The sequence below is a fragment of the Hyla sarda genome, chromosome 3 (genome assembly GCF_029499605.1).
Source record: "Hyla sarda isolate aHylSar1 chromosome 3, aHylSar1.hap1, whole genome shotgun sequence".
NCBI lineage: Eukaryota > Metazoa > Chordata > Amphibia > Anura > Hylidae > Hyla > Hyla sarda.
Window position 1 is genome coordinate 121,845,339 of NC_079191.1, and position 27,185 is coordinate 121,872,523.

At 43.9% G+C, this 27,185-nt stretch overlaps 1 protein-coding gene across 1 annotated transcript; it reads right to left on the minus strand.

Annotated features, from left to right (window-relative positions):
- Positions 1-845: 845 nt before the first annotated feature.
- On the minus strand, positions 846-26,696 carry CLRN1 (clarin 1). Its single transcript, XM_056563169.1, has 3 exons — positions 26,180-26,696; positions 5,804-5,983; positions 846-3,457 (listed from the first exon to the last, which is right to left on the minus strand). The coding sequence occupies exons 1-3, from the start codon at positions 26,430-26,432 to the stop codon at positions 3,192-3,194; spliced, it is 699 nt and encodes a 232-aa protein (XP_056419144.1). The 5' UTR covers positions 26,433-26,696; the 3' UTR covers positions 846-3,191.
- Positions 26,697-27,185: the final 489 nt, after the last annotated feature.

The following is a 27,185-nucleotide window of genomic DNA, read 5'->3' on the forward strand; positions in this document are numbered from 1 at the left end:
GAGCAGGTTCTGATATACAGAATCTTGAATCCCTTGAAGTTGACTGTTAAAGGGGTACTCCAGTGCTAAGACATCTTATCCCCGACCGTGGGGGTCCCGCTGCTGGGGACCCCGTGATCTTCCACGTCGCACCCCGTTAGAATCAGCCCAGCACGCTCTGGGGGCTGATTCTAACGGGGTGCAGTGTGGAAGATCATGGGGGCCCCCACCCGCGGGACCCCCATGATCAGGCATCTTATCCCCTATCCTTTGGATAGGGGATAAGATGTCTTTGCGCCGGAGTAACCCTTTAAAGCATTAAAATTGGGGTATGTTGTATTCTGCTATATCATTTCTAAATACATTTAGCAATTACTTAACAGACAGTTCCATAATAGAAAATTGTTATCATTATTGCACAATATGTGTGACAATAGGCAGAATTCCAAATTGGCATACAAACAATAGAGTACAGTATGTGCACCAAACCTGTTACGGTATGTATTGTTGCACTCTACTCCATTTTCCTACATAAGTTTATTTTGTAATCAGCCAAATACAGAGGCAGAATAGTTTATTGAATTGTAACTAATGCTTTTCATACACTTGAGCTAAATGTGTGGACACACAGACATACATTTACATGGGGCAATAATTGTCCCGTTTTAGGCCTTAGGACCCCTCTGCCATTTAAGAAAACCACATCCTTAGAAATCACACAAGGTACATGTAAATGATAGATTATACAGAATTTTCATTGGGGCACAAGAGCTTTACACTGCAGTTCCAACACTATACCCAGAGAATGCAATAAGGTACAAGAAAACAGCGAGTATTTTGAAATATTTATTGACTTTATTATTAAATTAACATTTCATCTAATAAAAGTATCTTGCAGTCATTTATCTAAACATGTGTATCACCAAAATATTTGGCACGATCATCATCATCATCATCATCATCAACATGGGGTGACACAAAAGGGTTTCCAATTGTTTCTTATATGGGTACTCTGCCCCTAGACATCTTATACCCTATCCAAAGTATTGGGGATAAGATGTCTAATCGCGGGGGTCCCCTGCGATCTCGGCTGTGGCACCTCAGACACCCGTGCACTGAGTGCTAGATGACTGGCGATGCGTGTTGGAGGCTCGTGACGTCACGGTCATGCCCCACTAATAACGTCACGGCCATGCCCCCTCAATGCAAGTCTATGGGAGGGGGCGTGACAGCTGTCACGCCCCCTCTCATAGACTTGCATTGAGGGGGCGTGCCCGCGACATCACAAGCGGGACGCGACCCTGACGTCACAAGTCTCCGACACTGCACCCAATGCTCTAAACGAACGCCCGGTGCAGCAGGGAGATTGCGGGGTCCTTTGGATAGGGGATAAGATGTCTAGGTGTGAAGTACCCCTTTAATATGGCCAGAGTGATAGCAAATATTGGTGCTGATGGTGCTGTCACACCTTACATAATATATAATTTGAGGTTACATATTCCAATATGGATATATAATTTCTGTTACGAAGAAGTATTGCAGCCATGTTACTTTTGCATGCTTTCCGTCGCTTTTTAAACGCTTTGCAAACGTTCTCTGTATGTACAATTAATGACAATTTTTTTCAGTTGCTGAGATTCTATTACAAAGGTAAAAACCAGGACCATTCCTGTTCATGTGCTCTGTTAGGACGTATGGATGTCATAGAGGACAGTCCCTAACTTTGGACTCCCGTCTATGAGCTAGAGTAGAAAGTTACCCTCAAAGTCCCTCATTCAAGTGGACTGAGGCTGCCCATGTATTATATGGTTGGCTGTTTATTGAGAAGCCACATTTAATAATACTCTTCTCCCAGGTGTGAAGTCCTGGGAAAAAAAAAGTGTGTGAACTCTTCCACTCAAGGGCTGGTCTTGCAGGACTCCTACTAATGGGAACGGTGTTCCAGCAGTGGAAAAAGTGCAGGAACTCAGTTCGCATGCGTTACTGCCGGACTTGAGCCCTCACTTCTACAGTAGACTCAGCAAGGGTCATGTATGTCCAGTTGTGGCCGCCAATGAAATAACATTTGATCATTGGGGGTTAGAGAAGATGGTGCCACAGTAATCTGATCACAGTGCCAGCCTATAGTAAATGGCAACTTCTTGAAAGACAGACTCTTCAGTAAACACACGGACTGCGTAAACAGGGACAGGGTCCCCCAATACAACTAACTATGATGTGAAAATTTACTCAGTAGACATCAGAGTTAAAAATGTATGGGGTGAAATATCATCTGAGTGGACTTCTGGAACACTGTAACGTTTCAGAGTAAAGAAGGGTCTTACAACGGAGCTGTGGTTTAGGCAGCATGAAACTAAGAAACAGCTTCACTCTTTATGCCAGAAACTGTTTATCTGAAATATTTTACACACTACTAATATTATCTCTTGGTTCTGTGTATTTCTGATGCCAGTTTACAATCGGTTTTGCTTAAAAGATTTACTCTGCCCCTAGACATCTATCCCCTATCCAAAGGATAGGGGATAAGATGTCTGATCACTGGAGTCCCATCGCTGGGGACCCCTCGTGATCTCCCTGCTGCACCCGGCTTTAGTTTAGAGCGTTGGGGTCAGCACCGGAGGCTCGTGATGTCATGGCCATGCCCCGCTCGTGATGTCACATCCACGCCCCCTCTATGCAAGTCTATGGGAGGGGGCGTGATGGCCGTCATGCCCCCTCCCATATACTTGCATTGAGTGGGCATGGCCATGACTTCCCGCCCCGTTCGTGACATCATTGGATAGGGGATAAGAAGATGTCTATGGGTGGAGTACCCCTTTAATGTTTAGGCAGGAATAGTTTTAAGGGGTGTTTTGGATAATACATTTTAAAATTTAAACATGTCCCCTCCAATGTACCAGACTGGCCAATGAAATCATATATAATCTCCTCTCCAGAACAGCAGTGAACCTGTATTGTTGTTTACACGAGTTTTATTCAACTGCTATGAATGGCTTACATTTTAAATGCAGTAAAATGGCTTATTTTCTCATAATACTGAATAGTCCCTGTCCTCCCTGCTTTAAGCTCTCCTGTTATAAATAGCGCGAGGATAACCCTTCAACATGGCAGAAGAGATCAGAACTAGGTTCTGATTCCTGAATGTTTCATCTAAATATCTCTATAAATGTGTGTTGGGTAACATGCTTCTCGTGTTTTGTGCAGAACTAATCTCAGTACATCAGATCAATTGCTCCGGAACTTGTATCAAGCTCCTTTGATTTTGAGAAGGGAAAATCAAAACCTGTTAATCGAATTAGAAAAATGTTTGAAAAATGTACCAGGGTGCAAACCAGGACGATCCAGAAGGATTTCTCAAAGTGTTCTGTCTGAGTCTTAAATAAAAATCCTCCTTCTTTATAATTAGCTATCCTCTCTGATAGATTATGCATCTTCACTTCTGAGGAGAAGAGGATAAGGACAAGGCAACCGCAGGAACCTAGAATGCAAGAACATATGCAGACACATGAAGGTGCAGTCCTGGAAGGTAGTCATTGTAATATTTAATATAAATAATATACATGAAAACAGACAACATCTATTAATGGGTACTTAGATGAAGAATATACTGTTAAGGCGTATATGCAGCGTATTTCATGCTGCGCAAAATTTGCAGCAGCAGCGGGAAATATGCTGGGTATTCCTCGCTTGCTATACACACAGGGCTTTTCGGCGGCAGCCCTATGTGTGTATTGAGTTTTGGAGGCGGAGCCGCACATCACAGTCACACGGCTACGCCTCCAAAACTCACTACACACATAGGGCTGCCGCCGGCAAGCCCTGTGTGTATAGTGAGCGAGGAATACACAGGATATTTCCCGCTGCTGTCGCAAATTTTGCGCAGCGTGAAATATGCTGCATATACGCCAGGTGGGAACGCACCCTTAAAATACATCTGCTCTCAAACTATGTCCTGTTGATTTTAAAGGGGTGGAAAACACATTTTTTAAAGTCAACTGGTGCAAAAATGTTAAACAGGTTTGTAAATTACTTCTAAATCTTAATCCTTCCAGTAGTTATCAGCTGCTGTATACTACAGAGGAAGTTATTTCCTTTTTTAATTTCTTTTCAGTCTGACCACAGTGCTCTCTGCTGACACCTCCATGTCCATGCCAGGAACTGTCCAGTGTAGGAGCAAATCCCCACACCAAAATTTCTGTCTAGAGAGTCTGAGCGCGGCCAGCGCCGACTGAATCAGTCGGCACTAGGACCGCGTGGACATTGCAGTCCCCAATAGACTGCAATGCTTTCCACCAGGATATCCGCCTGAAGAAAGAGCACCACCATTCTTCAGGCGGATATTTTAAAGCGGATTTTCTGATCACAATTTCTGCTTCAAAAATTCCAAAGTGTGAATTGGTGAACGGAAAACCCATTCATTAGCTTGTACATTTTAGCAAGCAAAATTTCTGCGTGCAATTTCGAAGCGGAATTGCAGGCAGAAATTCCGTAGTGTGAACCTAGCCTAAGTCTATAGGAGTCACAGAGATTGATGAATACAGAACTTTCTGTTTCATCAGCAACAAAAAAATCTCTGGATTCCCATTCTGATGATTGGTGTGGGTCACAAGAATGAGATTTCCAGCTTATACACATTTACCACCTATTCTGTAATTACGTGAGAAATGTATATTAGTTTAATTAGGTGATAAATGTTTATTAGTTGCATTAGTTGTGTACTTATCTCTCAGATACAACTTGCATTAGTTGTATACTTATCTCTCAGATACTTATCTCTTAAAGTTGTACTCTGCTGCTCAGCGTTTGGAACAAACTGTTCTGAAGGCTGGAGCCGGTGCTGGGAGCTCATGACGTCATAGCCCCTCACTTCATTACGCCCCACCCCCTCAATGCAAGTCTATGGGAGGGGGCGTGGCAGATGCCACTCCCCCTCCCATAGACTTGCATTGAGGGGGCGAGGTATGACATCATGATGGGGCGGGGCTATGATGTCACAAGCTTCCGGCGCCAGTGTTCGGAACAGTTTGTACAACTTTAAGAGATAAGTATCTGTTAGGGGTGTCTTGCAGAGGATTATTCCTCTCTTCCCATTGAAAACCTGTGCATGCTCAGCTGAACTAAGGGCACATTAGGATGGGCAGGTTGGAATAACTTGTGGCTAAATAGATGGCTAAATGGTCACAGTCCTGGCTTCCAATTGAAGGGAATTGTCCATGCACCAAATTAATTAAAGTGGACATGCCCCATGTCTTACATAATATTACCTCTTTGTTTATAGTGTACCTTCGACTACTGTGTTGTGTTTACTCTCTTCACACATTTTTTCATTTTGTATCCCATCCATCTTATTGGGTTCTAGGTTTGACAATATGTCCGGTTGTTGTGTACACTCCGCAATCCATTCACCAATTTGCTGACGTGCCATGCCTTGAGCATGCCAACCCCACATTATGGATGTTAATGCTTTTGTTAAGCAGATTCAGCTTCATCATGCTTTTCTTTTTCATTTTATTATTCTTTGTGACTTTTGTATGTCATGTATTATTATAATTTAAAACTTTCAATAAAAACTTTTGAAATGTAAAGTGGATCTGCCATGTTCCCAAGAAATAAGATGAAGAAAAGAATGGGTAAATGAAGGTACATAGACACGTAAAAAGGACTCTTCAATCTACATATCAAGAGTAGGATTTATCCTCTAGTACATATCTTCAGACTAACCATGACCTGGCTTGAATTGGGATAAAAAGTAGTAGGATTTTATGTTTATGGTTTATGTGATGTCTTAATAGCAGATGCATACGGAGGAAGATTAATCACTTACATGAAATAAAGCACCAGAGATATAGTCCCACCGGACCATGTAGAGTTTCATATGGTTTACCGAAGGCGTTGAACATGAAGAAGCCAGTCCCCACCAGAGCAAATACAATGAGCGCTGTTGTGAATATCACCACACTGACATGAATGCTGGCCGGAATAACATTCAGCAGGTCCGGAAAAACTAAAAAGAAAGAATATATATATTTGATGTGTCATTTGGAAAGACAAATACATTTTTCAACTGGATGCTGTTACTTCTGTGTATTGAGAAACTACGTAAATGTTCATGAAACTGTTATGATAAGACATGTAAAATTCTAGCTGTCAGGTGAATGGTGAGCTGATGATCAAAAGACATACCCAAAAATATATTCAATATATTCTCAAGATTCTAAATTGTGTGAATTTGTTCTGTGAATTTGATAATTTATGGTGAATTTTGCCCCGAGGACGTTGCCCACAGGCAAAGTAACATGTGGGGTTTAGGGGGGGGGGGGGGGGTGAGGGGGGTGCCTGCCTGTTATTTGAATACATCTACTACATGTCTTCTGATCTGGTCCTCCTTCTATTATAGTGGGGGGTTTTGTGTATACTGCTTTTTTTTTTGCTGTGGATTAAGTTACATCATGCATGGGATATTGCTATATTGAACTGATTCATTTGAAATTATGCACTTTTTTTTGTCCATATGCTAATGTATTAATTTTGTGTATATATTGTGATTTCAGTCTGTTTTTATTTATTTTTTTAATTTTTTTTTATATTAAGTGGGCAGGTGCCCTGGGGAGGGCTCTAAAGGGGCCCCCTCTCTATGGTTCAGGTTCATGTGGAACCATTTTAAGTGTTTTTGAATGTGTGTCTAGCCTATGTATTTCTAATAAAGATTTTTTGTAATATCATATTTTTTGTACTTCCTGGTATGCACCATTTTTTACTGTCTACTTTTTCTTGTTTTTCCAATCTGGTAATTGACACACTTGGTGGCATCCGATTCAAATGATTACAGCTGAGCCCATTTCTTTTTTTGTAACATACATCCACAATGCAACACTTACCAGTTTCTTGGCGTATGCTAAGGAGATGAGGCTCTATGGATATGATTGCCATTTATGCCATTTGTGCATATTCTGAGGGCATTCAAAGTTCGGTCCACTTGGCACACTACCATATTCACATAGCAATATAGGTCGCATGACTAAATTATTAGGCCACTTTCCCACTATGAGTATAAATCCGTTATTAAACATCCGTTTTCTGTGTAAAAACGGATGTGTAATAACAGATGAAATAACGGGTGCTAACGGCTGAATAATATCCATCAAAATAACGGGCATATTCATCCGTTAAGACCCATTATAACATCCCTCTTGTACGCCCTCTTTAACACCTCTGCCTACAGACTCCCACAGCCGGGACTACTACTACTCCCATCATGGAACAGACTTGTTTCCATGATAGGAATAGTTATTCCCGGGCTGCAGGAGTCTGCCTGTGGCTGGGGAGGCTACATTAGTGTTTGTACTACTAACAGAGTCTGTTCCATGATGGGGGTTGTAGTACAGGCAATAAGGGATTGATCGCATCGGGTCTCACTTCTGAGACCCCATGCGATCAGAGGTTATTATAAGCAGGGGAGCGAGCGGCATGCTCCGCAACCCTGCAATGTATTGTGTGTTTTACTTTATTTTAAATTCCCCCTTGGGAGTCCTGAATGGCTGGTACAGAGGAGCCAATTAGGGCTTCCAGCGGGGTTTATAAAATGAACATTGCGAGTGGCAGCGGGGGCCATATGTAATATGCCCCCCGCAGGGCATTAATAAAGATATTACCCCCACCAGCGCATCAATAAAGATATTACCCTACTCTGGTGCATTAATAAAGATATGACCCCCCGTTGGCACATTAATAAAGATATTAACCCCCTGCCGACGCATTAATAAAGATATGACCCCCCGCCGGCACATTAATAAAGATATGACCCCCTGCCAGCGCATTAATAAAGATATGACCCCCCGCCGGCGCATTAATAAAGATATGACCCCTGCTGGCGCATTTATTAATATATACCCTGGCAGCACATTTATAATGTGCCCCCCGCAGCGCATTTGTCATAAAATGCCACCGCAGCGCTATATGTGAAAATTATATCTATCGGCAGCGCATTGGGCCAACAGCTGGCCGGGCCTATGATGCTGATAGAAATACTTTTCATACATAGCACTTCGGTGGCATATGCATATAGATGCGCTGGGGGGGCAGACATATAGCGTTATCTGGCCCCCACAGCGCATCTATATACATATGCCACCGCAGTGCTATGTATTTCTATCAGCATCATCGGCCTGGTCGGCTGCTGGCCCGATGCACTGCTGATAGATATACTTTTCACATATAGCGCTGTGGTGGCATTTTATGACAAATGAGCTGCGGGGGGCACATTATAAATGCGCTGCAGGGGGTATATATTTATAAATGCACCGGCGGGGGATCATATATTTATTAATGTGCCGGCGGGGGGTCATATATTTATTAATGCGCCGGCGGGGTGCGGGTCATATCTTAATTAATGCGCCGGCGGGGGTGGCCATATCTTAATTAATGTGCCGACCGTGGGTCATATAATTAATAATGCGCCGACCGGGAGTCATATCATTATTAATGTGTCGGTGGAGGTCATATCTTTATTAATGCGCTGCGGGGGGCATATTATAAATGCGCTGGGGTGGTGCTAGATATATATCGGCTATATGTCTGCCCCCCACTGCAGCGCTATATATCTTGCCCCCCACAGCGCTTTTAATATACATATGGCCCCGCAGCCACTCACAATATTCATTTTAAAAACCCCACTGGGTACCCTAAATTTGTGCATGCACCGATTTTTCTTCCGTCACAACTAACGTCCATTATACATGACGGTCTATAACGGTCATAATGGATAATCAAAAAATCCCATAGACTTGAATGGGATTTTGTAACGACCGTTTAACATGGCTTTTCTAACGGACGTTTATAACGGATCTTTTAACAGAGCAACTAGTGTGAAAGGGGCCTTAGTTGCTATTTGTGTGTAAACTAAACATAGCCTAGTCCCACTGAGAAGTTGCAAATAGGTGACTTGAGACCAATAATCCAATTGGTTTGGATTTTTTGAGCAGTCAGTTCTCAGTCACATCAAATGTAAAGTAACAATGTCACGTTATGATCTTTATGTCACGTGACCAAGGTTTAAATGTAGTCCTAGGCTTATATGTTCTGGTTCATTGTTAAAAGGGTTTTTCCAGAAAAAAAAACTATTGCTGGCCTATCAGGATATTAGGATATTCAACTGGCACCCTTGTTGATGAGCTGTTGGGCACCTGCAGAATGGAGCCAGGAGCAGTTGACTCTGTACTCGGTGTAGCAGTGGCGCTGGGGTACTGGATCTCAGTTCCTATTGACGTGAATAGGAGCTGAGGCTGCAGTACCATGGTACAGAGTCAGCTGCCTCTGGCTTAGTTCTCAATGTAGAGTGGGCACCAAACAGCTGAATGGCGGGAGTGTTAAGTATATAGGCACCACATCGATCAACTATTGATGGCCTATTCCAGTGGTACTCAACTTGCAGACATATGGTCCAGACTGTGGCATTAGTCTAGACCTATACCACCTCTTCCATGAATGCATGATGGGAGTTGTAGTTTCCAAAAGCTGAATGGTATCAGGTTGGGAAACAAAGATTTAAAGGGGTACTCCACTGGCCAGCGTTCTGAACATTTATGTTTTGCCACTTTTAAAATAGTAGTTACTGTATATACTCGAGTATAAGCCGACCAGAATATAAGCCGAGGCCCCTAATTTTACCCCGAAAACCCAGGAAAACCTATTGACTCGAGTATAAGCCTAGGGTGGGAAATACATCATCCCCCCCTCCCCATCATCATTTCCCCCCCTGTCATCATCCAGCCCTCCTATGTCATCATCCCGACTCCAGCTGTCATCATCCAGACCCCCATCAACCCTCTTGTCATCATCCAGACCCACCTCATCCCCCATCATACAGATCCCCCTTGCCTCCCCCATCATTATCCAGACCCCCCTCATACCCCCCTGTCATCATCCAGAACCCCTCATCCCCCCATCATACAGATCCCCCTTGCCCCCATATCATTATCCAGACCCCCCTCATACCCCCCCTGTCATCATCCAGACCCCCCTCCCTCTACTCACCTCCCCAGTTGCAGCTCTGTCGGTCCTCCCCTAGCAGCCGTCCAATGTCATTGCAGGGACTGTCCGACTTCCAGTGGGGAGGGTGAGCCGGTTCGGGCCATCCATCTTGACCGAGAGGCCCTCTTCTCCGCTGCGGGCTGGCCCCGGACTAGTGACGCTGCATTGACGCAGCCACGTAGGGATGCCCCTGACGTCAAGGACATCTGCTGCACATGGACGTCCATGCACGGCGATGTCAATGCAGCGTCACTAGTCCAGAGCCGGCCCGGAGCAGAGAAGAGGGACTCCTGGTCAAGATGGACGGCCCGGACCGGCTCACCCTCCCCACTGGAAATCGTACGGTCCCTGCAGCATAGATGGGCGATGATGGATGGCTCAGCCCATCCCCTCGCCACCCCCACCAGTATGCCTGCGATTTTTTATTTTCCCCATATGAGCAGAGGGGGACATTTTTTACATGAAAAATGGAGCTGAAATGGTGCCATTTTCTGACCCCTATAACTTTTTTTTAGTGTTCTTACTATAGAGGTATGTATGGGCTTATTTTTGTTATGATCTGTGGTTTTTGTTGTTATCATTTCTTTTTTTCATTTACACTGTTTTAATAGTTCGTACAATTGCGGTGATACCAATTTTTTTTTATTTTAGTTAATTTTTAAAAATTACTTTTTTTTTTTTTTTGGGGGGGGGGGGGGGGGGGGGGATATGGAGCAGGCTTGAGTCTCAGACCTGCTCCATACACCTTTCACAGCCCCATGATGAAAATCAATGTCATGGGTCGTTAAGAGGTTAAAAAACAGAGCTCTATCAATGTAACAATTTAGATGAACAATAAAACTATTAGCACCTTGCATCACCACTCAATTACAGTGTGTTCTCTCAATCTTATGACTGTTCTACACCATGTATAGCTACGCCGCTGATTTTGTTGCATCGTTTTTACACTCACTGATAAACCCACCCACCATGTTGCTATATATATGTTACTCCACCAGATAATTCTGATTCTGCCTTTTACAATGGGCAGTAGTCAGCTGCTTGGTGTAGGATTGCAAATTGGTTTTCTTTTTTTATGTGGCCGAATGTGACATTTTATTGGCAGTTTAGCCAAGATGTCATTAAAATTTTACATGTGACTCCAATGATCCACTAGAAAAAAAATAAAAACAGCAAAGAAATTAATGAATAATTGTCTTATGTGTGTCACTGTCAGTGACCTTTCGGAAAATAAACTGATGACCCAGAAATTGATGGGAATTAGCGGGGGTAGAGGAGGCAGATGGTTTTCCCACAACAATCGAGCTTACAGGACAAGCACATTCCGGTATAATTAAAAGAGATAGATTGGTTAGAAGGAGAAATGAAATGGCTCTGTGCTCTGGAATGTTACTGTCCAATATCTGCAGAGTATCCCATGCTATGTGTAAATGCATATCTATGCCATGTATACAACAACACATAAATATACAGTATATATCTATAATACAAATCAACATAGAAAAATAACAACTGTGGCTCAAATAGTCAATTGGGTACATAAATTTCTGCTTCAGCTAGTAGACCACAAAATATACGGTGACTCTTAGAGATTTAGAGATTTCCTATGCAGGACATTTATTTCCCTTTTTAAACATGCATTATTACCAAACATTAAACTGTTCCAATATTGCAGAATATTATAGATATTACAGAACAGTACATCAGCCTTGGGTATAATTGGAGAGAGGGGGAAAAAGTTGTGGGATTCGGGATTTACAGCTATTTACAGCTATGTACAGGTCCTCTTTAAACCTCGTCCAAAATGCCTAGGAATGACCACAAAACTGCCACAACTTTCAAGTCTTTCCCAAACCCCAACCCCTGCCCCATGCCCATTGCCGATGATTTCTGGACTATGGGTACCTCTATCCAGGCTGGAATCAAATCCACATGACAGATTGTACTATGGCTACTATGGGGCCCAGTTAAGAGTGTAACTGTAGTTAGCAATAGTAGTTACCCTAGACGTAGTGGATAGTCAAAGGCCCCTATTGGAAAATACTAATACTAGTACATGATGGATGGGGAATCCTGTTACAGATTTGTATATTTGGCCTCAACCTAGACCTCTGGACCTAGAAGTTAAAGGCATTATATGTTATTTAAAAAAAAACAACAGGGCACTATTCTTCCAAAAACAGTGCCACATTAGTCCACAGGATGTGTCTCATATTGCGGCTCCGACTTATTTATTCTAATGGAGCTCAACTGCAATACCAGAGTCATGGACAGGTGACACACTGTTTTTCCAATCCTGAACAAACCTATTAGCTCCTGAGTAATGGTAAAGGAACCTCAGAGGTGATAGGTAGTAAGTAATGTTTAACTGCATTTAGAAAAAGAAGACAAACTTTTTAATGAATGAAGTTGCTGAGAATTATTGAATGCATTGTCACAAAAAGCCAAAATATGGGGAAAAGATCACAACTTTCTCATGCCATAAAATTGACATTTTGCTAATGGGGTCATGTAAGTTGTTACTTTTATTTACACCACGATTTGTAAAATCAGTAGGGTCCCCTCGGACAGTCCCTTTGTCCTAACAAATGCTCTTTATGACTAATTTTATATCTTTGTACAATTCTCCATTTACTCTCATTTACCCTGTATCTATAACAGATGTGACAGGCTGGTTGTAACATCCGCGCTCCGGCCAGACATGCTGGCCGTGAGTGCTCTGTCATGTCCCCGCTGCCGGTGGGGCTGGGATTTGCATCGCGGGACGCACCCGCATGCGAATCCCAGCCCATCACTCACCTACCTGTCTTCACAGCCCCCACCTCCTAGGGCACATGCACGCTGAAGCTCTCATTCTTAAAGGGCCAGTGCTCAATTAATCAAAGTGTCTGCACCTGTCTCCTGTCCTTAAATATCAGCTCCTCACTTGTTTCCCTGACGGATCTTTGGTTGTTTATTGCCATAGTGAAAGTTCTGTGTCTATGTTACTGTGTACTAGTGATGTCCCGAATAGTTCCTGGGGAATAGTTCCCGGCGAACATAGCTTGTTCGCGTTCGCCGCAGCAGGCGAACATATGCGATGTTCGGTCCACCCCCTATTCATCATCATTGAGTAAACTTTGACCCTGTACCTCACAGTCAGCAGACACATTCCAGCCAATCAGCAGCAGACCCTCCCTCCCAGACCCACCCACCTCCTGGACAGCATCCATTTTAGATTAATTCTGAAGCTGCTTTCTTAGTGAGAGGAGGGACAGTGTAGCTGCTGCTGATTTAATAGGGAAATCAATAGCTAGGCTAGTGTATTCAGTGTCCACTATAGTCCTGAAGGACTCATCTAATCTCTGCTGTAAGGACAGCACCCCAAAAAGCCCTTTTTAGGGCAAGAACATCAGTCTGCTTTTCCCCCCCCTGTGTAATCTAATTGCAGTTGCCTGCCTGCCAGCGTGTGTGTCAGGCTCACAGCGTATACTGTGCCCACTTGCCCAGTGCCACCACTCATATCTGGTCTCACAATAGCTTGCATAAAAAAAAAAAAACTTTTTTGACTGTAATATAATAACAGTCAGTTTCCTTCACACGTGTGTTTTGCAACAGCTGGAGGCACCCTGGTTGGGAACCACTGGTTTAAAGGGGTACTCCGGTGGAAAACTTTTTTTTTTCTTTCAATCAACTATAGTATTCAGTGTCCACTACAGTCCTGAAGGACTCATCTGATCTCTGCTGTAAGGACAGCACCCCAAAAAGCCCTTTTTAGGGCTAGAACATCAGTCTGCTTTTTTTTTTTCCCCCCTGTGTAATCTAATTGCAGTTGCCTGCCTGCCAGCATGTGTGTCAGGCTCACAGCGTATACTGTGCCCACTTGCCCAGTGCCACCACTCATATCTGGTGTCACAATAGCTTGCACTTAAAAAAAAAAACACTTTTTTGACTGTATATATAATATATATAATAGCAGTCAGTTTCCTTCACACGTGTGCATTTCAGGGCCTGCCAGGGCACAGTGTTACACCAGTGCAACTCATATCTGATGTAACAGTAGTGTACATTTAAAAACAAACAACACTTTTTTGACTGTGAAATAATAGCAATCAGTTTCCTTCACACGCGAGCTTTCAGGGCCTGCCAGGGCACAGTGTCACACCAGTGCAACTCATATCTGGTGTAACAGTAGTGTACATTTAAAAAAAATAAAAATACAATTTTGACTGTGAAATAATAGCAGTCAGTTTCCTTCACACGTGTGCGTTTCAGGGCCTGCCAGGGCACCGTGTCACACCAGAGCAACTCATATCTGGTATAACAGTAGTGTACATAAAAAAAAAAATAGAAATTTGACTGTGAAATAATAGCAGTCAGTTTCCTTCACATGCGTGCGTTTCAGGGCCTGCCAGGGCACAGTGTCAAACCAGTGCAACTCATATCTGGTATAACAGTAGTGTACATTAAGAAAAAAAAAAACAACACTTTTTTGACTGTGAATTAATGGTAGTCAGTTTGCTTCACACGTGTGTGTTTCAGGGCCTGCCAGGGCACAGTGTCACACCAGTGCAACTCATATCTGGTGTAACAGTAGTGTACATTTAAAAAAAAGAAAACACTATTTTGACTGTGAAATATTAGCAGTCAGTTTCCATCACACGTCTGCGTTTCAGGGCCTGCCAGGGCACAGTGTCACACCAGTGCAACTCATATCTGGTGTAACAGTAGTGTACATAAAAAAAAAAAAAAAAAATTTGACTGTAATAGATTGAATAGCAGTTAGTTGTCTGCAAGCGTGTGTGTCAGGCCTACAGCGTCTACTCTGCCAATTATTGCCAGTGCACAGTGCCACTCATATCTGCATATCAGTAGCTTGCACGCATAGTGCCACTAAGCGAAAAAAAAAAAATGACAGGCAGAGGCAGGCCACCCCGCAGGGGCCATCATGGTCGTGGTGCTGTGATTCCCTTTGGCCGTAGAATAATGCCCAGTGTTCAGAGGCCACGTACCCTGAAGTCAAAAAGTTATGAGGACATAGTTGATTGGCTAACACAGGACACCCAATCTTCTACAGCTTCCGCTTGGAACCTTGACGCACCATCCTCCTCCAGCTAAGCTTCGGGCACCTCTCAAGTTACCATGCGCCCGCCTGCCGCCACCACCAACACTAGCACCACAGCCACTTCACTTGATCTGTCAGGGGAGTTATTTACACATCAGTTGGAAGAAATGAGTGATGCGCAACCATTATTGTCAGAGGATGTAGATAACAGGGATATTTCTCAGTCAGGCAGCATTACACCCATGGACACACAGTGTGATGATGATGATGTTGTACCCGCTGTTGCTTCCTTTGCTGAGTTGTCAGAGACAAGTGAAGCGGTTGATGATGACGATGCGTCCGTGGATGTCAAGTGGGTGCCCGCTAGAAGAGAAGAAGAACAGGGGGAAAGTTCAGATGGGGAGACAGAGAGGAGGAGGAGATGAGTTGGAAGCAGGGGGAGGTCTTCGCAAGGAGCTCGTGGCACAGTCAGACAGCATGCATCGTCACCCGGGGTCAGCCAGACAGCACGCCAATCAACGCATGCCGTCATTGCAGAGCTCAGCAGTGTGGCATTTTTTTTGTGTGTCAGCGATACCATTTGCAACCTGTGCAAAAGGAACTGAGTCGTGGGAAGTCCAACACCCACCTAGGTACAACTGCTTTGCGAAGGCACATGATCGCACATCACAAATGCCTATGGGATCAACACAAGAGTACAAGCAGCACAGAAACTCAAAGCCGCCATCTTCCTTCTGGTCCAGCATCTTCAGCCAAGTCAACCACTGCTTTCCTCCTTGCCCCCTCTCAACCATCCGCCACTCCGTCTCTCACCTTGAGCAGTTCCTGCTCATTTGCCCACAGTCCGGTGTCTGTCAAGGACATGTTTGAGCGTAAGAAGCCAAGATGTCACAAAGTCACCCCCTTGCTCGGCATCTGACAGCTGGCTTGTCTGAACTCTTAGCCCGCCAGCTTTTACCATACAAGCTGGTGGAGTCTGAGGCGTTCAAAAAATTTGTAGCTATTGGGACACCGCAGTGGAAGGTACCCGGCCAAAATTTCTTTGCACAAAAGGCAATCCCCAACCTGTACTCGATTGTGCAAAAGGAAGTAATGGCATGTCTGGCACCCAGTGTTGGGGCAAGGGTCCATCTGACCACTGATACCTGGTCTGCAAAGCATGGTCAGGGCAGGTATATCACCCACACTGCGCATTGGGTAAACCTGCTGAAGGCTGCCAAGCATGGAACGCGTGGCTCTGCAGAGGAGTTGGTGACACCACCACGACTTGCAGGCAGGCCTACTGCCACCTCCTCTACGCCTCCTACTCCATCCTCTTCCATAACCTCCTCGGCTGAGTCCTCTCCTGCTGCGTCTTGCTTCACATCAACGGCACCCCCCCCAACTCCCCAGGTACTATTCCATATCCCGGATACGGCAGTGTCACGCCGTCTTGGGGTTGGCTTGCCTGAAAGCAGAGAGTAACACCGCACCAGCACTCCTGTCTGCCCTGAACGCACAGGTGGATCAGTGGCTGACTCCGCACCAACTGGAGATCGGCAAATTGGTTTGTGACAACGGAAGAAATTTGGTGGCGGCACTGAATTTGGGCAAGTTGACCCATGTGCCGTGCATGGCACGTGTGGAATCTGATCGTACAATGCTTTGTGCATAAGTACCCAGGTTTACAGGACATCCTGAAGGTGTGTGGCCATTTCAGGCATTCCTACACGGCCATGGCGCACTTTTCAGATATCCAGCGGCGAAACAACATGCCAGTGAGGCGCTTGATTTGCGACAGCCCGACAGCCCAACACTCCTAATGTTCGACCCCCTGCTCCAACAAGAAAAAGCCATTAATGAGTATTTGTATGACCGGGGTGCTAGGACAGCCTCTGCGGAGCTGGGATTTTTTTTTGCCACGTTACTGGACGTGCAATGCCTGTAGGCTCATGCGTCCTTTTGAGGAGGTGATAAACCTAGTCAGTCGCACCGAAGGCACTATCAGCGACATCATACCATTTGTTTCTTCCTGGAGCGTGCCCTGCGAAGAGTGGTGGATCAGGCCGTAGATGAGCGTGAAGAGGAAGAGTTGTGGTCACCATCACCCCCAGAAACAGCCTTATCAGCATCGCTTGCTGGACCTGCGGCAATGCTGGAAGAGGATTGTGAGGAAGAGGAGTCAGAGGAGGAATGTGGCTTTGAGGAGGAGGAGAAAAACCAACCACAACAGGCATCCCAGGATGCTCATTGTCACCTATCTGGTACCTGTGGTGCTGTACGTGGCTGGGGGGAAGAACATATCTTCAGTGAGATCACTGAGGACGAGGAACGGGACATGAGTAGCTCGGCATCCAACCTTGTGCAAATGGGGTCTTTCATGCTGTTGTGCCTGTTGAGGGACCCTCGTATAAAAAGGCTGAAGGAAAACGACCTGTACTGGGTGTCCACACTACTAGACCTCCGGTATAAGCAGAAAGTGCCAGAAATGTTACCGAATTACCGCAAGTTGGAAAGGATGCAGCAGTTCCAAAATAAATTAAAAAATATGCTTTACACAGCGTAAAAGGGTGATGTCACAGAACAACGGGAACATGGGGAAGAGGTGAAAGTAATCCTCCTCCTCCCACGACCACGCCGGCAAGGACAGGATGCTTTACAGAGGTAAAGTTGATGGAGGACATGCAGAGCTTTTTAAGTCCTACGCATCGCCACAGCCTTTTGGGGTCCACCCTCAGAGAACGACTCGACCGACAGGTATCAGACTACCTTGCCTTAACTGCAGATATCTTCAAGTGTCCTGTCAGAAAGGACCTTCAGTGCAGCAGGAGGTATTGTCACTGAGAAGAGAAGTCGCCTAGGTCAAAAAAGTCTAGATTACCTCACCTTTATTAAGATGAATGAGGGATGGATCCCGAAGGGACTGACAATGTTGTACTAAACACCCTTGGTGTTGTACTAATAAAAACCTGATGAGATGAGCTGCCTTGGGCAAAAAATGGTCCACACGCTGCTGTATTTTATCTCTGAATGCCAGATGACTTGCGTGACTTATCCGCCACCAACTAGGGTTCAAGCCGCAATGTTTTAGGGCACTTTCTGCCAAGGAAACAGATATTTTCTGGCTGCTGCTACAGCACATAACAGGGATTAAACTGATAGGAGTGGTGTGTTAAGCAGTACTATTCTTATCAGTTTAATCCCTGTAACGTCCCCTATCAGGGGATGTGTATATAGCATTGATTTTAGGAACCGGGAGATGGAAAAAGATGCTTAGTTGGACCTCCTACTTCAAATTTGGGGAACTGCGCGTGCAATCTAATGTGCCACCAGATAGGGATAGTACTACTTAACACACCATTCCTATCTGGTGGCACATTAGATCGCATGCGCAGTACCCCAAATTTGAAGTAGGAGGACCGACCAAGCATCTTTTTCCATTTCCCGGTTCCTAAAATCGATGCCATGAACACGTTCCCTGATAGGGGACGTAACAGGGATTAAACTGACACGAATAGTACTACTTAACACACCACTCCTATCTGGTTGCACATTAGATTGCATGCACAGTGCCCCAAATTTGAAGTAGGAGGACCAACCATGCATATTTTTCCATCTCCCGGTTCCTAAAATCGTTGCAATATACACATCCCCTGAAAGGGGACGTAACAGGGATTAAACTGATAGGAATAGTACTACTTAACACATATAATAACACAGAGAGAGGCAACAAAGAGAGAGGAGTCTGAAGAAGAGGAGTCAGAGGAGGAAGGTGGCTTTGAGGAGGTGGAAGACCAAACACAGCAGGCATCCCAGGGGGCTTGTTGTCACATTTCGGGGACCCTTGGTGTTGTACGTGGCTGGGTGGAGGAAGAGACCTTCAATTACATCAGTGAGGACAAGGAACGGGACATGGCGAGCTTGGTATCCAACCTTGTGCAAATGGGGAGTTTGCGGTTGTGCACATGGAATGTTTGCGGTTGTTTGCGGTGCGGTAAACAGGGAGTTTAGTCTGTCACTGCGGAGCGGGTGTAACCCTTACACTACCTGATCGATACAACATCATACCTGATGTTTTAAAGCACGTTATTCCAAACAATTTAGGAATGTTAGGTGATTTATGCCCTTTATGGATTAAAACCAGACTCTGCATCAACTATGTAATTTTCCATGGGAGTTTTGCCATGGATCCCCCTCCGGCATGCCACAGTCCAGGTGTTAGTCCCTTTGAAACAACTTTTCCATCACTATTGTGGCCAGAAAGAGTCCCTGTGGGTCTTAAAATTTGTCTGCCTATTGAAGTCAATGGTGGTTCGCCCGGTTCGCCCGTTCGCGAACATTTGCGGAAATTTGCGTTCGCGAATGGAAAATTTTATGTTCGCGACATCACTACTGTGTACCTGTTCGTTGCTACCTTCCTACCCAGGACCTGTGTTCCTGCCCTGACCTACTGCCATCTTGCCATGTCCTGCCAGTCTCCTTCTGTGCCCCACCAAATCCCAATTACCTGTGTGGCCGAGTCGTGCCAGAGGTAGCGACCTGGGTGCCGCCTGCTGCAGCAAGATCATCCCACTTTGCGGCAGGCTCTGGTGAAAACCAGTGGCACCTTAGACTCTGCTCCCTGGCATGGCTCACGTCATCATCCACACAGTCCCAGAGAATCCACCACCTGCCGTGACCATAACAGTAAGATCCGGCCATAGATCCCGCTGGGGTGCCTTTGCCAGATGTCTCGGATCTTTCCATCGTCGTGGCTCAATAGTTGCAGCAGTTAGTCCATCAGGCGCAACAACTGAATCAACTCACTGCCATGGTGCAACAGCTCCTTGCCACTCAACAGCAACAGCAGCAGCCACCTGTTCCTGAGCCTCCTCCTGTGTCTGCAGCTTCTCCTGGGACCAAGCTTCATTTGTCCTTGCCTTCTAAGTATGATGGAGATCCCAAGCTATGTAGAGTCTTTGCGACACAGCGTTCTATCCTTCTTGAACTAATGGTGGATCTGTTCCCGACAGAGCGTGCTAAAGTGGCGTTTGTGTTCAGTCTACTGTCTGGAAAAACTTTGGCCTGGGCTACTCCTCTCTGGGATCGTAGAGATCCGGTCTTCTTGAACCTGTCAGCCTTCCTTGTAGAATTCCGCAATGCATTTGAAGAACCCGCGCGAGCCTCCTCTGTCGAGATGGCTCTACTGAACCTCTGCCAAGGGAACTCCTCCGTTGGCGACTACGCGGCTCAGTTCCGCACTCTTGCCTCTGAACTTTCTTGGAATGACGAGGCCTTGTGTGCTACCTTTAAAAAAGGACTTTCCTCTCGTATCTAGGATGCTCTCGCTGCATGAGATTCTCCGACTAACCTGAGTGAACTTATCCATTTAGCCACTCAAATAGATGTGCGTTTTGCCGAGAGGCAGGAAGAATTTCCTTTGGAAAAAGAACCTGCCCGAACACATCGATTACCTCGTCTTGCACGCGTGTTCCAACATCCACCTCTACTGTCTATTTTGCCCCCCTGCTGAAGAGGCTATGGAAGTGGACCGTTTTCACTTAACGCAGCAGGAAAAATCCCATCAACGTAATGAGAATTTGTGCCTATATTGTGCCAGTCCGGAGCACTTTCTCAAAGACTGTTGTATACGTCCTCCCCATCCAGGAGAACACTCTCAATTTGGACAAGTAGGAGTGGCTTCCTTAGATGTTAATATTACCTCTCCTCGCTTGACAACCCAGGTTAAAGTATTTTCCTCTGCCAAGTCATCTTTTCTCGCTTCTGCTCTTTTGGACTCCGGTTCCGGTGATAACTTCATTGGTGCCTCCCAGGTCCATAAACACCATCTTCCAGTGTCTCGTCTAGCCAAACCCTTCTACATCTCTTCTGTTAATGGACAAAGTCTGAACTGTAAGGTGCAATTTCGCATGGAACCCCTCATCATGCAAGTAGGAAATTTGCAAAAGGAAAAAATTTAGTTCTATGTGCTACCACATTGTACTCCGAAGCTTCTTCTTGGTCTTCCTTGACTTCAACGTCATTCTTCACAACTTCACTGGAAATCTGGTGAAATCACTTGTTGGGGACAATATTGCCAAGATCACTGCCTTGTTTCCCCTGTGATATCTTCTGTGCCTGTTAAACTCAGACGTAAAGTCTTGAATTGAGGACATTCTTCTTTGCAAGTTGGTCACTATAGAAGACAGAAGACTCCAGAACAGAAGTCTGCAAGTCCCTTACAGCCTTTGCCCATTCCAGAAACCCCTTGGTCTGTATTGGGGAACTTTCTGAGTTCCAAAGAAGAAGGGGAGACCAAAGGGTGGGGGGGCTACTGTAACATCAGTGCATTGAGTGCAGAATGATGGGGAAAAGCTTGCATTTTTATTTTTCACAAGGCATTAACATTAGAAAATACGTGAAAAGTGAAAGAGTTTGACGACTTTCTGACTGCATTGTAAACGTTACTGATACTATTGAAACAAAACAATATGATTTTTTCTTTGCACATAGACATGGAGCCTTCACAGTTTTGATGAACAAAGAGGGAGCTTGCCCCTTATTTTTCTCGGATTTGGATAAAATTGGGTGTACTATTGAGGCCACGTGTACTTCTACGGAAGCCCTGTCATGAATCAGTACAAAATGGAGCATTATTGCTTTATTTAATTTTCAAATCAGCAATAGTAAATATATTGGACAATTCTACATAGTATATGGGCTAATATACCTTAAATCTAGAGTACTGTATGGCGGCTGCTATACAGTATTTATTGGCATATAAAAAAAACTATAAAATTATGGAGTTTCATTCCAATCTATGTGTTATACGCTGATACTGCATGTTATACACCGATTTTTGTCAGCGTATAATGGCCCCGGCATCACTACGAAAGTCATCGGATGAAAAAGAGGACCCAGGTAGGGAGTCTGGATGGGCCTCTGACTGTATAAAATATAAAATTAATGTGTGTGTGTTTGTCAGTACCATATTTGTGAGTGCTCTCAGGGCATACACTATTCCAGTAATCCTCATTTTTACTAAGAAATTTGAGTAAAAAACATGAATTTAAAATAAATGACTAGGAAGGACATCACAGAAAATTTGGAATATACGCCCATTTAAGACTTAATATTTATTATGCATGCAATAAAATAAACATCCTCAAAAAACTCAAGAAGTGATGCACAACAAACAAAAGCCTCAAACAACAAAAGGCTGGGTCGGGGGGCTGACCAGATAATGCCCCTATGTTAAACCCAATACAGCCTGTAATAGATACTTAAATAATTTCCTATAGAAAAGTGTAGTTAACACTATAATGAACATCAAATCCTGACGCGTTTCCCCCCTAAATGGATAGACCAAAAATAAGAGGGGTTCATCAGGGGACAAATTGTTGGAATAATTTTAGGCAAGCGTCGACATTGCATTGAATCAGATATTAACAAGTGCCAAAAATAAGATAGATCGGTCCAATTAACGTCACTCACTCAGATGCCATAGATAATATTTGGTAGCTAAAGAGGGATCAAAGATGACGGTCTCTCCTCCTCTCTGAGCAGCAGCCTTGGAAGCTCTGAACTTAATGTTGGAATACTAAATACTAAGTCATTTAGTTTAAAATTATTTTTTGTACTCAAATTTCCTCGTTAAAATGATGATGCGTGTTAGGCTGGGTTCACCTATATCAGATGTCTGGCACAGTTTCCTTCTGGCATGCAGCGAAGGGAAACTTATGTTAGAACTGATCCCATTCATTTGAATGGGACAAATTACAATCATCCAGTGTCTCAATTTTGACGCCGGATGGTTGGACACGTCGGACAGTACCGGACAGGGTAAGGCAGCTTGCTGCGATCCCCTGTCCGCCGTGCAGAAACAATGGACGCCGGATTCCATACAACTGATGACAACTTGTCATCAGTTGTGGCATCAGTTGCGTAGAGATATAGGCTAAGTTCACTTGTGCCGGATGCCGGACATATGTGAACCCAGCCTTATAAGCCAGAGCGTGTTATACCCCGATAAATACATCATTACGTACAACCAGAGGTGAGTTTCCAGAGATGAGCGCCAAATTAGTTCTGCTTAGAAAGTGCTCCGGTTGTCTTGAAAAGTCTAGTCTGATGTCTCCTAGGATGGTATCTATCTCTTCTGGGCACACGGTGCACTTCGAAAATTTTCTCACCTCTCTGTACAACCTCCAAGTCCCTGGAGACTTTTGGAGGCTCTACTATAAATCCAACAGACTAAAATACTGGCATGTACTATCATATACTATATTAACCCCTTAAGGTCGCAAGATGTACATTTACATCCTGCGCCGGCTCCCGCGATATAATGGGTTGGTCCCAGCGGCCATCAACGGCCGGGGGGCTATAACATTGGGGGCTATAACATTGCAAAAAATGGTAAAAATAAAGCATTAATAAATGTGATTTAACCCCTTCCCTAATAAAAGTCAGAATCATCCCCCTTTTTCCATAAAAAAAAACTATGTAAATAAAAATTAATTTAAACATATGTAGTATAAATGTATACATATGTAGTATAATTTAAACATATGTAGTATGTAGTGCGTAAATGTAGGAACTATAAAAATATATAATTATTTAAACCGCATGGTCAATGGCGTACATGTAAAAAAATACCAAAGTCCAAAATAGTACAGATAAAAACTTTAAGATCATGGTGCAAAAAATGAGCCCTCATACATTCCCATATGCGGAAATATAAAAAAGTTATAGGGGTCAGAAGTTGACAATTTTAAACGTATACATTTTCCTGCATGTAGTTATGATTTTTTCCAAAAGCACGAAAAAATCAAACCTATATAAAGTAGGGTATCATTTTAACCGTACGAACCTACAGAATAAAGAGAAGGTGTCATTTTTACCGAATAATGTACTGTGTAGAAACGTAAGCCCCCAAAAGTTAAAAAAAATAGCGTTTTTTCATCAATTTTGTCGCACAATTATTTTTTTTCATTTTGCTGTGAATTTTTGGATAAAATGACTAATGTCACTGCAAATTAGAATTGGTGGCGCAAAAAATAAGCCATAATATGGATTTTTGGGTGGAAAATTGAAAGGGTTATGATTTTTAAAAGGTAAGGAGGAAAAACAAAAATGCAAAAACTGAAGGGGTTAAAGACAATCATTTTGTATTTCGGTTCCATTCATGATACAGAACTGCTGGGCACAAGACATGAAGCTGTTAAGGTATAATATTTAATATAATATTTATTTACTTGTGGGAATAATTTCATCAAAGTGTTAGATAATACCTCAGCTGTATAGGCTGCTTTGTATAGGAGTTTCATAAGGTCATATCACATTACAGCATTACAGACCAGGCACAGTATATAGTTACCCTACATTGTATTGCTTCTGGAACTTGCTGACAATAAATACATAATAACTAAAGGCAAGTACAATAAAAGTGATATTTATTCCACTGTGATAAACTATAGATAAAATATATCCCAGAAATAGTGGTGCCCATAGACAATATCTGGTTACATGTTATTGACACTCAGGACAGATGACAACTCGCTGCAGACTGTCAATGACCAATTTAGCAGCAGTTGCAATTCTTATTCCAATCAATAGTCTTTAGCAGGTGATTGTTTTTATTGTTTTACTCTCCTCCGCTGAGAAAGCAATCTCTTTAAGGGAACGATTATATGAGTTTTGCCAGAGTGACATATGGCTACTGCCATTAAGGGTCTTGACTTGTTTCCTATTGAGCGAAGAGTCACAATCATTCCCAAGGCTGACACAATTTCCCACATTATTTTAAAAAAAAATACTTTCAGAGCTACTTTCACCCATAATGGACCATTGAATTGGACCGTAATATTGACAGTCATAGAATGGACTGCATTCCTAAAATGTTACAAAAACGTATGTTTTTCAGTTATTCCAAGTGCAGCTAAAATCTCAAGCGATCTTGTCTGAATATTCCACTGCAAGTGGAATATTTGGGACATTTGTATGGTTGTGTATGAAGCTTTCTCTCCTAGGGAATATGTATAATGCCACTGTAACTGTCAGTTTCCTAGAATTTAATGTGCCCCAATAGGCAGTATGTACTTGAGTTTAAAGAAAATCTAAATCCTAAATAAAGTACAGTAACCCCCCCCCGACCTATGATGGCCCCGACATACGATCATTTCAACATACGATGGCCTCTCAGAGGCCATCGCATGTTGAAGGCAGCATCAACATACGATGCTTTTGTATGTCGGGGCCATGGCATAAACGGCTATCCAGCAGCGCAGACTGCTTCTGCTGCCACCGGATAGCCGTTTACGGTGCCCCGTGTACTCCGGTGATGGTCTCTTACTTGTCCTCGGGGCTCCGGCGCATCCTCTTCAGGATCCTCTGCATCGTCAGCGCTCTCCATCGTCATCATCACGTCGCTGTGCATACCGTCTCGTCATCCAATAGGAGCGGCGTGTGTAACGACGTGATGGCGGCGACGGAGAGCGAAGATGCCGAGGAAGCCGAGGCCTTGCCGGAGCATCGGGGACACCCCGGGGACAGCGGTGGACGACGACATTCACGGCAGCAGTGACGAGCGGTGACGGTCCGGAGCGGCGGGGACACGTGAGTACAACCTTTAATACCAGTGGTCTTCAACCTACGGACCTCCAGATGTGGCAAAACTACAACTCCCAGCATGCCCGGACAGCCGTTGGCTGTCCGGGCATGCTTGGTGTTGTAGTTTTGCAACATCTGGAGGTCCGCAGTTTGTAGACCACTGTCCTATACTTTACATTGCACGGATCCCTCAACATACGATGTTTTCAACAAACGATGGTCCATTTGGAACGGATTACCATCGTATGTTGAGGGACCTCTGTATATCATTTCAAGAGATGCTACAGCTGTACAGGTATCATCTCACATCCACACACAAACATATGTATAGATCAATATTTCCTAACAGCTTTTGGATGTAAGGTGCATTAGTAGGAAGCAATAGAGTATCTATGTACAACTCATCCATGGCAAGACATAAGGAACACCTTTCCCTTGAGCAGTGGTCCGTGAGATCCACATTTAGGGTGCGTGTGTACCATGGATTATATGTATATAAATATGTTTGTGTAGGGCCAATTCCCTTAGCTATAATAAGTGCACAACACTTAGGGTACTTACATGAGAATGTAGTAGGTCTCCCACCAAGTCCACACTGCTTCACTCGCTGTCCATAGAACAGGCCATATTCGATCTCCCCAATAAACTTTTGCAGCTCATCTCCTGTAGCATTGACTATCAGGGCTCCTGTCTTGCACAATAATGTTCCCCTTACCCACAGTTGAATGCCTAATGCAGCTGCAATTGCCAGGGCACAGGCAAAGCTTAGTGTACCAGCCAGACAAAAGAGAACTTTCTTCTGCAGTTTAGGCATGACTGCACCAAGAGTCTTCCGTTATCTAAATACAATGATCTTTGGAGTGAATAGAGGAAACCTAAATCCATGCAAGATTCAAGCAAGCCATAGGTCATCGCCTGTAGTAAGCGCGATGTTCTGCAGTCAATAGGATCTATCTGCAAACATCACAGTAATGGAGCCTGAAGAAAGAACAAAGTGCTATTCCTTATTTCTTCCCTTCCACTTGATGACTCGGGCAGCAGATGGAACCTTTGTGTAACCTGATAGATGCTTCCTCTCTAAGTAAATGCATTCTGCCTGACTGGCGGAGATGAAATTCCAGAAATGGGCAACATTCCCATTTTAATTCACTGTCTATTGGAAAATGCACAAATCTTCTAGTAGTGTCCCCGGAGATCCATAACTCTTCATGGAAATGATTCCGTACACACTCATCCCAGGTTTACTATATCTGCAGCTTCAACAGCGTGTGGTGTATGCGCTGATCCTTCTGAAATACTGTTGGCATTTCTTTCCATTTACATTGGATATTACATTGAAGAATCCTGCTTATATCAACATTTAACACAGTAAATATTGGATTTTCTATGAAAACTATAGTAGGCAATTAAATAACATTATTTTTACAGCAGGAAACCAATATTTATATGTACTGTACAAAGACATTTGGTATGTGTACAGTATTGTGGGAATATATGGCTATATTAAGTGGTCAATAGACCATGAGCAGACCATATTAAAGAATGTTGTTAAGTACCGCAAAAATAA

What these genes read in the sequence shown, in the direction of transcription:
- CLRN1 (XM_056563169.1), bottom strand. Translation starts at nt 26,432, where the DNA reads ATGCCTAAACTGCAGAAGAAAGTTCTCTTTTGTCTGGCTGGTACACTA. An exon ending in GAGACCTACTACATTCTCAT is followed by an intron (nt 5,984 to 26,179) that starts GTAAGTACCCTA and finishes CTTTCTTTTTAG; the next exon opens with TTTTTCCGGACCTGCTGAAT. An exon ending in TCTCTGGTGCTTTATTTCAT is followed by an intron (nt 3,458 to 5,803) that starts GTAAGTGATTAA and finishes CTTGCATTCTAG; the next exon opens with GTTCCTGCGGTTGCCTTGTC.